General features: G+C 35.3%; 1 protein-coding gene across 3 annotated transcripts in view; it reads left to right on the forward strand.

Annotated features, from left to right (window-relative positions):
• Positions 1–15,702, forward strand: part of LOC128176597 (adhesion G-protein coupled receptor V1-like) — a 100,058-nt gene that overhangs the window by 22,896 nt on the left and 61,460 nt on the right. For all 3 annotated transcript variants that reach the window (XM_052843030.1, XM_052843032.1, XM_052843031.1), the window contains exons 32-53: positions 156–273; positions 590–877; positions 1,189–1,361; positions 1,691–1,949; positions 2,244–2,372; positions 2,648–2,766; positions 3,100–3,275; positions 3,480–3,639; positions 3,889–4,047; positions 5,183–5,558; positions 5,849–5,974; positions 6,221–6,406; positions 6,756–6,895; positions 7,582–7,681; positions 8,748–8,927; positions 9,369–9,626; positions 9,972–10,056; positions 10,181–10,325; positions 11,096–11,237; positions 12,965–13,209; positions 13,319–13,503; positions 14,096–14,453. In XM_052843030.1, coding sequence (XP_052698990.1) covers positions 156–273; positions 590–877; positions 1,189–1,361; positions 1,691–1,949; positions 2,244–2,372; positions 2,648–2,766; positions 3,100–3,275; positions 3,480–3,639; positions 3,889–4,047; positions 5,183–5,558; positions 5,849–5,974; positions 6,221–6,406; positions 6,756–6,895; positions 7,582–7,681; positions 8,748–8,927; positions 9,369–9,626; positions 9,972–10,056; positions 10,181–10,325; positions 11,096–11,237; positions 12,965–13,209; positions 13,319–13,503; positions 14,096–14,453 — 4,107 coding nt within the window. The remainder of the gene's footprint in view (positions 1–155; positions 274–589; positions 878–1,188; positions 1,362–1,690; positions 1,950–2,243; positions 2,373–2,647; positions 2,767–3,099; positions 3,276–3,479; positions 3,640–3,888; positions 4,048–5,182; positions 5,559–5,848; positions 5,975–6,220; positions 6,407–6,755; positions 6,896–7,581; positions 7,682–8,747; positions 8,928–9,368; positions 9,627–9,971; positions 10,057–10,180; positions 10,326–11,095; positions 11,238–12,964; positions 13,210–13,318; positions 13,504–14,095; positions 14,454–15,702) is intronic.

Genomic DNA, 15,702 nt, shown 5'->3' on the forward strand with positions numbered 1-15,702 from the left:
AGAAATATTACTAGTGAGATCCCATTTAGATATTATGGTACATTAAATAAACAATGTAGCGATCCAAAGTTGGATTTACAATAGAAACACATAAAGTACGAGTTACAGATGGAATCTGAAATTTCAAACTTTATTTAATTAACTGATATTTTTAGGGAAGCATTGGAATGAATTCTGTGGCTAATTTCACTATTCTTGCCAATGACGATCCATACGGAGTGTTCCAGATCAGTGAGGACTTCAGGCCTGTTCAAGTGGATGAACAATACAGAAGTAAGTTTGGTTTTGGGAAATATTGCCACTGTTTCAGTAACTGTTCATAGGCTGGAAAATGTTATCATTTAAGAACTAAGAGATGAGTGTTATATATTAATTTAATTCACTGAAAACTCTAGAGTAAATTTGTGAATAATTACAAGGAGAAAAACAGGATTACCTTTATATAGGATTTTAAAACAATGAGGAACTCGAACTCTCTCTCTCTCTCTCTCTCTCTCTCTCTCTCTCTCTCTCTCCATACAGTGTCAAATAAAAAGTGATAAAATCAGATACTGTATAGTAATATTGTTATGGTTATGTTTCTACACAGATGTGTCAATCACCGTCAGCCGACAGTATGGGACATACGGAGATGTTGAGGTGTTCTACAGAACTCTCCGCCCCAACGAGACCAATCTCCCCTTTCTTCCCTCTGTCCAGGCGCGGGCAGACAGCAGTGATTTTCGACACACTGAGGGTAGCATCATCTTCAGTCAGGGTCAAAGTTCAGCATCGTTCAATGTGTTGGTGATGGACGACAATATTCCAGAGACAGATGAGTCAGTGTTTGTCACCTTGTCCAGAGTCCAGCTTCTCAGACCAGCACAGAGTAGACCATGTATGTATAGCCACTAAAATTTTTTTTTGGACAACCTTGATAATACAATGTACATGTATTAACACAACAATAGCTTTAAAATGAATATGCATAGATAAACATGAAAATATATTAATTTGTTTCACAAAAACTGATGTACCGGTATAATATATGCATATTCATAGTTGTCTATTTTGATATTAATAATTTTCCTATTTATGAAGTTAACTTGCTTATTCAACCTGCATATGTAATAAAAGGACATCATATGATGTAGGTACAAAATTTAAAAGAGCTATACAGTATATCATTTTGAAAATCTCTTTTTCTAGTGACTGACTCTCCGAGTATAGGAACTGCAGCCTGGGCCTTCGGTCAGATTATCATCCGTAGTAATGACAACGCCCACGGAACCCTGGTCCTCTCCCCCACCTCAGCCTCTGTCCTAGAGAACGCCACAGATGTGGGGATGTCAGTTGTGAGACAAGGGGGTTCTTTTGGGGAGGTAAGAATGGTGTACTCTTTATTCAGATTTTACTAGAGTGAGCTTATGTTGACATGTTAATAAAATGAAATCAAATAATTTATGTAGATGCACTGTAGTGGAGTTATTTACTTGGTTTCTGTTTTTCTTTTCACTCTTTTTTAAAAGCACTTTGCTGATTACTATAAGTATTTAGTATTATTTATTGACTTAACAACCATAAACTAACAGGAAAATAAAGGGTCAGGCATTTCAGGTCAGCATTTGTACCTCAACAATCTATGTATTGGTATTTCAAACCTTGTGGCTTTAAAAAACAGTTTTTTATTCAATGTATTTTTTGAATATAGGTTTCTGTAAAATTTCGAGTTGTCAACAATACAGCTCTACAAGGTTTAGACTATGAAGTATTGACTGACACTGTCACTCTTCCTGAGGGCGTGGTCTCTAAGCTCCTCCCCATCCGCCTGATTGACGACCTTCTTCCTGAGCAGCAGGAAGTGTTTTATGTGGAGCTACAGAATCAGATAACAGGTGGCGCTGTACTAGGTACCACCTCTTACGCAGTGGTGACAATTCTGCCCTCAGATGATCCCAATGGATTATTTGGTAGGAAAAGGATTTTTTTTTTATTATTTCATTTTAAAAATCATAGAATCTTTTATCACTAAGACGGCCTTGGGAGTCTAGGACCAATTTTTCAAAAGTACCGGGTTCTGGTAATTGTTTAAATACATCAAAATTTTAAGACACTCAAAATTAAGTATTAATCCTAGGCCTGTATAAATCAAGTATCGTATGAAAGTGAAAAAATATCAATTTATCATTGTCAAAATTGAGCATGCGTCAATCAAAATTTAAACATGAATGAACAAGTATCAATATTATTCTGAATGTTTTCAGAGTTTGAAGTGAGTGGAATGAGTGTGGAGGAACCAGAGACGGAGACCCCAGCCACGGTGACAGTCAATGTGGTCAGGAAGGGAGGGACCATGAATGTGGTCACTGTTCTGTGGTCAGCTTCACTCAACAGTAAGTAGGCCAAAAGTACTAAAGTCAGGTTGGTGGTGTCTGCATGAGCATTAATCCTTTGACCAGATATTGAATAATTGAAATTTTTTGCTAAATCCCCCAGCATTTAAACTTGCCGTTTTTTTTCTGTGTGTTTTGTGTTGCAACGATTTTACAAATATTTTGATGAAATCGAGGAAGAAACATTCATGTACCATTGATGTCTCTGTGTCATTTTCCTTACTATTTCTTCAATAGTTGTGTAAAAAATCATTCTACATTTTTCTAATCTGTAGATGCTGCCCCTTCAGATGATATCAACCCAACCAGTGGAGCCCTTTATTTTGTGAGCAATGAAGCAAGGAGACAGATCATCATTTCTATCCTCCCTGATGATATACCAGAGGGAAAGGAGGTTTGTTTGTCAATCAGTCTGTCCTTATCAAATCAAATGCATAATGTATACTGTGGATTCCTTACTACTTGAAAAAGAATTAATGTTGATGCAGAAATTTAAATCCAGTGGGATGCCAAATTGCACTTAATTTGTTCAAGTTGAATATTATAGTTGGAATCAATCTATGAATATTAGATGGAATCAATCTAGAAGTTCAGTTTGTGTTTTCACAAAGAAAAAAATGGCTGAGCTGCATAATTGCGGGTAAAAAAGTAAAAAAAAAAGGTATCTACAGTATACAGAAGAATTATACATTGTAACATCTTTAAAAACTTTTTTTTTTTACAACAGGATATTGTGTTGACTTTGGTGTCTGCCAGCAATGGAAGTATTGGCCCCAATAGAAATTTTGTCTTGTCCATACAACCAAACGACAACCCACATGGGACGGTCCAGTTCTCCACTAGCCAATACAATGTGACGGAACAAAACACCAACAGTGTCCAGTACCTCACCCTCGCTAGAAGGTAAACCTCTAAAATCATATATTAAGGTTTGTTGTTCACATTGATAAGAGAGATAACTCTTACTAAGTAAATTTTTCAAATCTTTTATGAAATTATTAAGTTAAGGGTATTCCTTTCAAGCTATGGTGAAATTGATATGATAAAATTGTCCCATTATATGCATTGAAGTTTTCTTCTAAAAAGTGTCTGTTTTGAAATTTGTAGTGGTGGTGTGTATGGACAATTGCGAGTGTATTACAGTACCATCCAACTATTAGTTGATTCCAGCATTGACCCTTTGACCTATTTTGATCCACCAATCAATGGCACCAGAGGGGCCGTAGGTCAAGTGTTTAGTACTGTCTCCAGCTTCAACCCTGTTAAAGTAAGTTTTCTATCTATGCTCACAATACTGTGGAAATATTTCAATTCATGAAGGCCAAATGGATGGATTTGAAGGTTCTCTAAAGGTTGCTTCTATATGTAATGAATAAAGGCAGTGTCAAGTTATGGGTACCCTTGAAATCTGAAATAAAGATGCCTTCATGAAATATGAATGAGTCCAAAGTAGTCAGCTTACTGAGTTTTGTGAGATAATTCTCTGAATTGTTTAGTTAAACTTGTATTACCTCAGGCTTGTGCAGAAAACTGCTTGAAGACCCCGACTTGTTTGGCATTTGAACACTCCTTCATTGACAACATCAGTTTGTGTATGTGGTACTCTACCCAGGCCCCACCCCAGAACATCACCCCCAGGAACAACTACCAGTACTTCAGCAAGAATGCTGTCAAGGTAAACAGGGGCTGTTTATACATATATTGGACTCGGCTTACTGGTCATTTGTCATGATGGAAATCTAGTATGTTTATAGTATTACAAATGTACTTTGTTTCTGATTTTTCTTCTATGCTAGTTTTTAAGATGAAATCTTTTGGGTCTCTTATTTTTCTATTTTGAACTTGCCAAGGGTGATAATCATCTCTTTTATCTAAAGTCTCTTTATACCCCCCGCAAATGAAGTTTGAGGGGGTATATAGGAATCACCTTGTCCGTCTGTCCATCCGTCCGTCCGTCCCTCTGTCTGTGCAATCGTGTCCGGTCCATATATTCCTTATGGAGAAACATTGGAAGTTCTTACTTCACACAAAGATTGCTTATGACGTAAGGGTGTGTCATGACTTTGACCCTGGGTCATTCGGGCAAGGTCAAGGTCACTGGCAGAAAAAATACAAAATTTGTGTCCTGTCCATATCTTTCTTATGGAGAATTATTGGAAGTTCTTACTTCACACAAAGATTGCTTATGACCTAAGGGTGTGTCATGACCTTGATCCAAGGTCATTTGGGCATGGTCGTTAGGGAAAAAAGTGCAAAATTTGTGTCCGGTCAATTTCTTTCTTATGGAGAAGCATTTAATGTTCTAACTTCACACAAATATTGCTTAGGACCAAAGGGTGTGTCATGACCTTGACCCAAGGTCATTTGGGCAAGGTCAAGGTCACTGGCAGAAAAAGTGCAAAATTCGTGTCCGGTCATTATCTTTCTTATGGAGAAGCATTGAATGTTCTTACTTCACACAAATTTTGCTTATGACCAACAGTTTTAAAAAGAATAGAGCAGTTGTTAATTAAAGAAAATGGACAGTGAAATAGATTCATCCAATATTTTCTATAATTGGAAAAATACACGCATTATGATTTTTATCTTAGCGGGGGGTATCAATTGTGAGCTTGCTCACAGTACCTCCAGTTAAATTTGGAAATGACTTTAATCCATTCTTCTATCTTCTTTTCTCTAAAATGATAATGAAGGGAAAAAGCAAACAAAGTGGCAGCATTTACCTTGATAAAATTTATTTGCTACCGGTAAATCATTATTAATTTCTTAATATTTGTAGAATTGATAAACATCATATTTTCCCCCTCTAGTTTCAAGAATTACAGAATGCAGCAGCCACTGCTGGTGCAGACTATAGTGTGGTTACCAATGGCTACATCATGGTCAACGATGGCGCCACCACCGGTCAACTACCTGTCAGCATTCTAGCAGACACCATTCCTGAACTGGATGAAGTATTCCTTGTCAAACTGATCCAAATAGAGGTGGCCAGTGCTGAGGGGTCTTTGAAATACCCTCCTCAATTGGGCCAGCTGAACCAGGCTAGGGTAACCATCAATAAGAATGACAATGCGTTTGGGATATTCCGTGTGGTCAGCGAAAGCCCCCAGGCATCAGCTGGTGGCACCGCTGTGGGGGTAGAGGAGAAATCACAACTAGCTGTGGATCTGATTGTAGAGAGACTGGGTAATTCTCCTTCATTTTTGTGATCTGTAAGCTATGGGTAGATGTGATGGCTATTCACATTTTATAAACAGAAATAGGAATTGGCTCTCTGTGTAGAAAAAATTGACAAAAATTTTAATTGTTGGATATTTTTTAATGAAAGTCTTAAAATGATATACTAGTATTAGAACTCCCTTGTTACTGGTAATTAAAATCACATTGGTCCACTCAGTACGGGTACAAATAAAATCCCCGATGTAAATTTAATAACCAATTTGAATTGAAGTTTTTTCCCTATTTTTCAATATTAGGTGGTAATCTTGGCGATGTGAGTGTTGAGTGGTACATAAACACCACACTGAGTACCACCGAGTATAACAAGGATTTCCTGGCAGATGGAGCCACCTTGAACTTTATACCTGGACAGACACGAAGATGTAAGCTCAGTGTTAAATATTGCTTTTTAAAGTCTTAATCATTCTGATCAGTAATCTCTCTAATGTGTAGCAAATTTCAGTAATAACCATGCAAACTTCAGAAATTTTTCACTATTTTAAATTACGCTTATTTTGTTTTGAGTTTTATTGTATTTGCTCTAAATGTTTTTGAGTTATCTTTCTTCATTGGTTAAATTGCTTCTTCCACATTTTAAATGACTTTAACATCAATTTTGCATGTTATAGTGATCACAGTGACTGTGTTGGATGACAGCGTGCCCGAGGAGAACAAGACGGTGGTGGTACAGCTCAGAAATCCACAAGGTGGCGCTGAGATAGAGGTCGACTCGAAGGTCACGGTCACTATCATGGAGAATGATAATGTAGCAGGAGTGCTGGGCTTTGACAGCTCTTCTGTCTTGGCAAACGAAGGTACATCTACTCTTAATGTAAGCCGACAAAAATAGTTTCTGTGGACTCTTGTTTTAATTTGGATTGCTAGTAAGCTCCCCTACCCCCCCCCCCCCCAAAAAAAAAAAAAAAAAAAAAATTAGATAATGCCACATATTGAAAACAGAATTTAAATCTTTTAGGGATGAAAGTTACAGGACTAAAATGCTTTCTTTGGTGATGGATTTCAGTATGGTGGTAGCAAACATTGCAGAAGAAAAACATCACCTGCATTAGGAAGAAAATGCTCAGCAGATAATAATATTGCTACTTTAAACATGACAATAAGTTAAAAGCTTAATTTATAAAGAGTAATTTTATTTAATTTCAGGGGAACAAGTGACATTGCAGGTGCTGCGTACGAGGTCCGCTGAGGGGTCAGTGTCTGTGGACTGGGAGATTCGAGGCCTCAGGGGGCTGCTGCCCCAGGAGGGATTCCTCACATACAGAGGCTCTCTCACATTTTTACCGGTAAATTTTCTTTGTTATTTTTAAATTCTTCTCCAAGTCATGATGCTCTAGGGCTGATGCTTCTTTCTGTTTTTTGTGGTGCTGAGTGATATTTGATGTTAGTTATTGACACACCAATCAATCGTATGTTAGCCCCCAGCGTAAGCTGATAACCATTCCTGTATTATTTCCTCTGAATGTATATTCAATTATTCATTGATCGTTTAAATTCAACAGTAGAGCGAAAGAACTTCAAGATTTTTTAACATTATATACTCCATGGCCACCCATTGGAGCCAGAATCCCTACTCTAGGAGTCATAAAATTATAATATAGGTATTAACATAAGTTCTAGTAGCTAGTTTTGAGATACCAACATTCAGTTGACAAAGTGATGAATATTTATTAAATATATATTTTTTAATTAATATCTGCCAATTAAGGTATATATAAATTCATATCATATCTACTGGTAGTAATCTTATTGTGCTGGCATATATTCTAGGGGGCAATGAATTCAGATGGTGTGATATTTAATTGTAGGTGACTTAAAGCCATAATAATCATTTGTCTAGCTTTTTTTGATATCCAGAAAAAGTGTCAAAGAAAATTACATAATTATTTTTCTAGTTTTTTTTCATTGATATCCAGAAAAAAGTGTGAATGAAAATTACATACCGGTAATAATTATTTGTTATGATATCCAGAAAGAAGTGTCAAAGAAAATTACACTCAGCGTGCGATCTGATGATAAACCGGAGACCAACGAGGAGTACCAAATCCAGTTGATCAACATCACCACTTATGGTAAAGTCATACTGTAAACGTATTACATTTGGCTGTTTATTCTTTTTAGTGTTTTTGGCAGAAAGCGGCTTCCGCAAATTCAAGTACATCGCTAAATGCCTTTCATATTATGTATTAGAATGAGCACATTCAGAAAAATGCCAATTACAATCCACGCTAACTTGCTGAAAAGTTATTTTCCGCCAAATATCGTACACGCTAAATATGCTACGTTTATAGTATATTACAAAGCCAGAAGGAAGTGTTTCACAAATCGCTAAATGCCTTTCATATTATGTATTAGAATGAGCACATTCAGAAAAACGCCAATTACAATCCACGCTAACTTGCTGAAAAGTTATTTTCCGCCAAATATCGTACACGCTAAATATGCTACGTTTATAGTATATTACAAAGCCAGAAGGAAGTGTTTCACAAATTTAAGAACTTACGACTTGGGACCAAATCAATGAATGTTTATTCATCATAAACTCTCACGGTGTCAATTTCAAGCATGTCCAGTAAAAATTGATATAGTTATAAATGAATGGCTTTAATGCATTTTTTTTTCATGAATTCAAAGATCATTCCATGAAACTGAGGATATTTACAACTGTCCATAAATGGATCACTAAGTGTATTTATTAATATCCTTATTTAAAAAATTTACAATCAAGGATAGAAGATTTTTTATCATATATATTCTATGTATCAACAAGAATTTGTTCATAAAGATTTTGTAAATTTAAAGCAAGCAAATTGAAAAAAAAATCATAAAAAACTTCAAGTTCTGCTTACAGTTATATTCCTTTTACCCTAATTACTTTTATGAAATTTCTTCTTGAATTTGTAAGAATTGTTCAGATGAGCCAATTGGCAAATGGATCAGGTGTTTAAATTTTAGCTAGTCTTACATAATGGGTATCATTGTTGAAGTGAAATAAATTATAGCAAAAAAAAAAATTATATACCCTTACATAAAGAATAAAGTAAAGCACTGTAGAGTTCATCAAAAGGAAATTCACATAGTATGTATATTTCAAATCAAGGTTGTAAATATTGTTGTTGTTTTTTAATTTCTGTGCAGGCATTGGTCAATCTGGTGCGGCCATTATTGACCCTCTTCTTCAGACCGCCAGTATCACCATCAAGGGGAGCAACGATCCTCACGGGGTCATTCAGTTTTCCCAGAATTCCCTTAGGGTCAGAACTGAGGAAGCAAACCATGTTGTAAATTTACAAGTGGACAGAAAGTTTGGAGCTATAGGTGAGAAAGTTTCATCAAGAGGAGTGGTTCTGTTTGTGGAAAGAGCACAAAATACCACATAAAAACCCTGAAAAAAAATCAAATTTTTGGGGTTAAAGACATTAAATGTAAATTTAATAGCCCTCTTTGCTAAAATTGTGTTAATTTTTAGGTTTTCTTTTGAAAAATATCATTATCTGAAATCTAATTCACATGGAAGTCTCTGTTTATGTATGATAAACTGAAATATATGTATTGAAAGGAAATCATCAAAGAAGGTTAGAAACACCTTAAAAATCCAAGTCAAATTATGTACCCAATTGAGGTGCAAAATAATTAAAATCACCAAAAGAGGTCTTTATAAACTAAAATATGAAGTTCTGTTTCATATTATAAATTTGACCCCAGAATGAAAACCAAAGTCTATTCCTATGCATTGTAAATAATTTTTTGTTTCTATAGGCACTGTTCGTGTGTCCTATTCCATTTCATCTGGGTCGGTGACCCCATTATCTGAGGAGCTGGTTGCTGCCAAGCCCACTGAAGATTTCACCGCTGTACAGGGATACATTGATATTCCTGACAACAACGTATCGGCGACTGTGGCAGTACAGATCCTGGATGACAGTCTTCCAGAGGTGGATGAAGCCTTCATGGTCACTCTGACCGGGGTGATCCTCGTGAATGCCACTGATGCTAGCAGTATGCCGCCAAGACTTGGTATGATCCTTGTCCTGCATTCTCTTTATGGGTTTTAGTTCTTGTTTTAATTTTTTGGGGTATCATTATAGTTGAAAGTATCTCAACCAAAACATGAAATTATACTTCAGATATCTTATCTATAAGTATCTTTTTTAACCTAGAACATGAATATATAGCTTTACAATCATATAAAGTTATAAGTCTGACAAGTAATGCATTTATGGCGCGCAGCACAAATTGATCAAATAACTTAAATTGGAGAGCCTCATCAGTGAAAGATAAATTAAATCAAATTAAATTTTTCAATGCATGTTTTAAAAATTTAATTCAGAAATAAGCAGTTTTCATTCATTGTATGTTTAGACACAAATGGAACAATTTCTGAAATAATCATCAGTGCCAATGATGGAACCAAAGGTGTCATCAAATTTGGATCAGATTCTTATAAGTATGTCCATCCCCTATCCTTCAAAAGTTAAATTGCTGAATTCCTTAATTACATGCTAGAAAGAATCTATTTCAGAGTGAAAGTTACACATAACTATATGTAAAGAATATTATTGTGATTTCAGTGTCAATGTCGATGAAATCACAAAGAACATTAGTTTGTCAGTGGTCAGAACACAGGGAACTTTCGGAAATGTATCCGTGTTCTACTATGCCCAGAGTATTGTGGAAGGAACTACACAGGGATTGGACTATACCATTACCCCACAGGTAGAAATTGGAGAGAGAGAGAGAGAGAGAGAGAGAGAGAGAGAGAGAGAGAGAGAGAGAGAGAGAGAGAGAGAGAGAGAGAGAGAGAGAGAGAGAGAAGGAGAGATATATATATATATATATTCCCCCCCCCCCAAAAAAAAAAAATTAAACAAGGATAGAAAGTAAGAGCAAAAAAAATAATCAGAGGGGAAGAGAAGAGATATTCTGATTGGGAAAGGTAAGAAACAACTAAAAATGTTTAAAAAATGAAACAGAGAGAGAAAAAGGTAGAAACAGAGAGTATCTCAGAGAGAGAGAGAGAGAGAGAGAGAGAGAGAGAGAGATTAAACAGGCAGAAATGAGAAACAGAGACAAAAATAGGAGAAAGAGTATTTAGAGTTGTTATGCAATTTGAAATTCAATACAACTTCAAGTAATAAAAGCATCTAAGATTGTTCTGAATTTGATTTGTACCATCGCTTGAAACAATATCATATAATTATAATGGTTTGTTTTTTAAATAGATTTCCTTTCTGTTTGATGTTTGCACTGGTCCTCCTTTCTTTTTTTGCTTTTAATTTTTTTTTCTGTTATGGGCATGTTATTTTAGTCAACTGATTTACTTGTATTTTTATTCACTTCAAATTTTAGTTGGTGATGGATATAGTAGATGTGCAAGGTAATAACTGTACTTCATATTTCACTCAATATATCACTTTTTAGTTTATACTATTAACATTTCTGAACATTCTGGATTAAATTTGCTGTATGTACAAAATCTTTGGTAGGAAATCAAATTTGCCAAGGGAGAGAATCAGAAATATATCATGCTGGAAATTCTTGACGACGATATTCCTGAACCAGATGAGACGTTTCAGGTCATTCTATCTCAGCCCCGAGACGGAGTCGAGATTGGCGAACCCTTTAAAGGTAAAATATATTTATGGGAGATAACTGAGTAAACTATTCATGATCTTCCAAAAAGTACTCATGCTTTAATATTAACATTTAGTGTATACATTGTATTTCCCCCTATTTTTGCATTGGAAATCTGTGACATTCTATGTTCAGTAACACCCACCAAATCTGATCATGGCTTATGAGCACAAGTAAAGGCCATATATTACACATTTGAATAGATTTATTATTATATGATTTAATGAAACATTCAAATTTACCAGTACATAATAAATTTGATATGTACTTTGGAAAAATATTCAATAAACCATATCTGTTTTATCTTTTTAAAAAAAGAGAGTTTTCTTGCCAGACTTTCTGGCGCTATATTTAAAGCAGCAGAAGCACACTAAATAGCCTGTTTTTTGGCTGTTCCATCTGTCATTCATATCCCTGACAAAGAGTGTATATAACGGCTTTTAATGAACATTATGAAAATAATTCATATAAATAAACATCTAAATAAATACCTTAACATGGTATGATATACAATTGTATTTGTTTGCACGGCCTGCTGTGTTAAAGGACCGATAATATGTATCAACAAATAAGCATTCAATGCTTATATTTATAGATATTTATTTTGATGTTAATTTGACATATGAAATAATTTTGTGCATGTACATTTATAAAAGAAAAAAATATTTTTATATGATTTCTGCAGAGAAGCTTTTAATTAGTACTGGAATGGATACTTGTAGAAATTAAGGATTATGACTGAATATGATAATGTACCATACAATCCCCTCCACTCCTCCTTTTAATTAAATGACTTTGGAAAAACCATTCGTTCCACGTGTACGAGCCTGTTAGTAATGCCATTAATACTGCAAACAGATTGAAGTCAACTTTCTACATTTAATTGAATCGTGATTATGGTGCAATAAAATTACATGCAATCAGTATGAAGCTAGGCTAATGAACTTAAAATTTAATTAAAATTATTATAATATTTGTAATTAAAAACATGCACTCTATGTCTATCAATAAACCTTAGAAATGTCTGATTTTGTTTTTCTGTCAAAAAGTGTGGGTGGGTTTGGGGTCTGTGTCCTATGGGGGACTCTGTAGATGGGGGGGGGGGGGGTGTCATAGAATACCATAGATTTATAGATGTGAATTTTTAAAACTAAAAACTATAATTTAGTAAAGAAGGAATTTATATATTATATTTTAACTTTATAATTTGAATATTTTTCTATATAATTTTTTTCGTAAGGAGAACAATATAGTCTTAGAATGACCTTGACAATCCACCCCTTTGGTCTCATTTTTGAGTATCTAAAGACTATATTTTGACCTAAGGTTAGCCGAAAAGTTTAGAGATGATGCATCAAGGGGTGCATATAATTATGATGCCAGTCATGTATTTTAGTTTTCATTATATAAACAGCTTAATGGAGCAGGTCCACTCCCAAGTACTAAGTAACCTTATGCCCCAAAATAATGTGGAATGTTTACTTTATAAATGGAGGCCCATGATAAGTTTTTGGAGCATGTTAAGTTCTAGTAAAATCATATTAACTACAGGAGAGAGAGAGAAAAAGAGAGAGAGAGCATTCATTCAATGAAAGACTCTTTGAAATTTTTCATTACATAATGGTTGTAGTGAACTGTTTATTTTCAAGGCTTAATTTGGCAAAAAAAAGCAGAAAGTGGCTTTGGCATGTTCTTCAAATGATTTCTTTTTTCTGTTTTAGCAAATGTCACCATTTTGGCAAATGATGGGTCCAGTGGCACTGTTTCCTTTAAGTCTCAGGATATTGTCAGGATCCAGGAGTCCCCAGGGGAAAACACTGCATTAAACGTTGCAAGGCTGGAGGTGATCAGAGGCCCGGGGATTTATGGAGTGGTTAGTGTCCCTTTCAAAGTCATCCCTGAAAAATTTGAAAACTTGGCAGACCTGACTCCTACCCAGGGAGTGATCACATTTCAAGACAAAGAGGTACAGTATATTAAATATTTTTAAAAAATTAGAAAAGTAAAAGAGTTGTATGACCTGAAACTGTCTGAATCCGTATTTATTATAGAGACTAAATTTTTTTTGTAACCAGAATTCCATTTTCCTGGAGCTGACAGCTCTTGATGATGATTTACCGGAACATGATGAGGTCTTTACCATCCAGCTTCTAGCCCCAGATAATTCGGCCAAGCTTGGGACTCCGATACAGAAGAATGTGATCATAGAGGCCAACGACTCACCTGCTGGACTTCTGCAGATCTCTGTCAGGCATACATCGTAAGTTAAAAATTGGCAGATTTTTGATTCAAAATGACTATTATAAGGGTGTTTTTTTAAAGACAAAAGGGGCAATTAACATATCACGTGGATCATGAGCTAAAGACTTTGAAAATCTCAGTTCAAAATTTTAATCTCCTCTGTGTTATTGTAAACCAATGTTTGTTTGCATTTAAGGTGGTATTGGACACCTTAATGTTGGGGCATACTATTTATTGAAATAAACAATAAAATCAAGTGTAATTTTATAAGTAGTTTTCTGTCCCAAATTTGCCACCAAACAGTGTAGCGCAGTGGGTTAGAGGGTTCACTACAAATCTGTAAGTCATGAGTTCAAATCCTGCTGGAGATTTTAAGATTTTTATCTTTCCAAAAATATTAAAAACATATTTTTGGGTTAAATATTGTAAAATTTAAAAATTTTAAACCGGTGAAAGTATTTTAATTACACTGTACTTTAATCCACATTAATATCGACAGATGTCCCAAACCACCGTAAGTTATTTAGTACGGTATACCTGGTAGTCTATAATTCTAGATTTTTACCTGCTGTACCAAAGTTTACCATTAACACCATAGTTTTACCTTATAGAAATGATACCATAGCTGTGGAGGAGAACATTGGGCAGATTTTCTTTGACGTAACAAGATCCCAGGGACTAGATGGAACCATCAGCGTGGATCTCACCACTCAGCCGGACACTGCAGTCATCAACACTGACCCCAAACAAGTGACCCTGTCGCCACTGGAAACAGTCATCACGTCACAGGTCACGGGCTGGCATAGTTTCTATAGCAATGACTCTTTGTACTTGGTGATGCTCACGTCTTACAGAGTGGGAGAGCTGACCACTGGGATAGGAAGTGCCGGAAATGACTCCACTTATAGCGTGGACCGATATCTCTACTCCACCTTGTTTAAGTGGCAGGGACAACTGGTCCCAGTGCAAGTGAGTGGTAGCTGCATTTAAAATTCATATTCTGTATACAGGGTTATTTTTCGTCCCATGTAATTTTCGCCCTACTCTTTCAAACAGTTTCGCCTTGTCTTGAATTCGCCCAGACATAGATGTGTTTTAAGAGAGATAGTTTTAAACATTGTGATTCGCTTGTTGACAACGAGGGCAAAAGGGGCGAAAATAAAACGGGGGCGGATAGTTTCCTGAATACAGTAGTAATTATAGTCTGATGACAACTGTAGATTCCTGATTATACAGTAGAAATCAATATACCGGTACCGTGGAATCATTAAATTTCGAGTTACTCAGTTTTTATGGAATTCATGGGTACCTCTCATCCAGGAATAACCATCCTCCATGAATTACCGAAATAAATTTCAGTTATAAAGTCATATCTCTTTTTGTAAGTATAAGAAAATGCACAAAATTACATCCCCACGAATCTATGCAATTTTAGCAATCCATGAAAATTAGCCCCCACAAATTTTAATGATTCCACAGTACATATACATGTATGCATTATTTTGTGAGAGAACTCAATGCAGATTTTAAAATCTTGCTTTATTTTTTTGAAGGCTGGTTGTGAACTGTACTTGCTCATCAAAGCAGTTTGCATAATAGTATCATCTATCTTAACATTGTTTTTTTTTTCTCATGGCTTACAGGTATCCTACGTGTAATTAGTCACAATTTTGAAGGCCAAGTCAAATTAATTGAATATTCTTTGACATAATTTACATCTAAATATAACATTTAAAAATGTATGGTATTAAAAATGACTTTTGAAAAAATGTTAACGAGGCCAAGTACAGTTCATGTACACATGCTTTCACGCAGCATTTCATTAATTTGCATTGTGACATCATCTTTTTGCTTGCTTGATGCCATGGCATTATGGTTTCAACTGCAGATATTCAGCAAAATTTGTCAAAAATAGCTCATTTGAGGCGTAAAATTAATATTATATTGTAGAATAAACATAAATTTCTCGAAGTATAAGCTATAGTTGGGCTCGGGTCAAAAAGGTGAAGAGGGTTCAGCAAGCATATCCCTCTGTCTGATAAGACCCCAGGAACAAACCTGGAGGTAAAAGTTTTTTTTTTATTTGACCATTTGATGCCTTTTAGCAATAACTTTCATATGAAGAACAGAATAAGAAATCCCTAGGGCAGAAGTTTTACAAAGTAAAAAATGTGCAAAATTGATACATTTCAAGCAAAATCCCATGTGTCCTATGTTA

The sequence above is a fragment of the Crassostrea angulata genome, chromosome 3 (genome assembly GCF_025612915.1).
Source record: "Crassostrea angulata isolate pt1a10 chromosome 3, ASM2561291v2, whole genome shotgun sequence".
Taxonomy (NCBI): domain Eukaryota; kingdom Metazoa; phylum Mollusca; class Bivalvia; order Ostreida; family Ostreidae; genus Magallana; species Magallana angulata.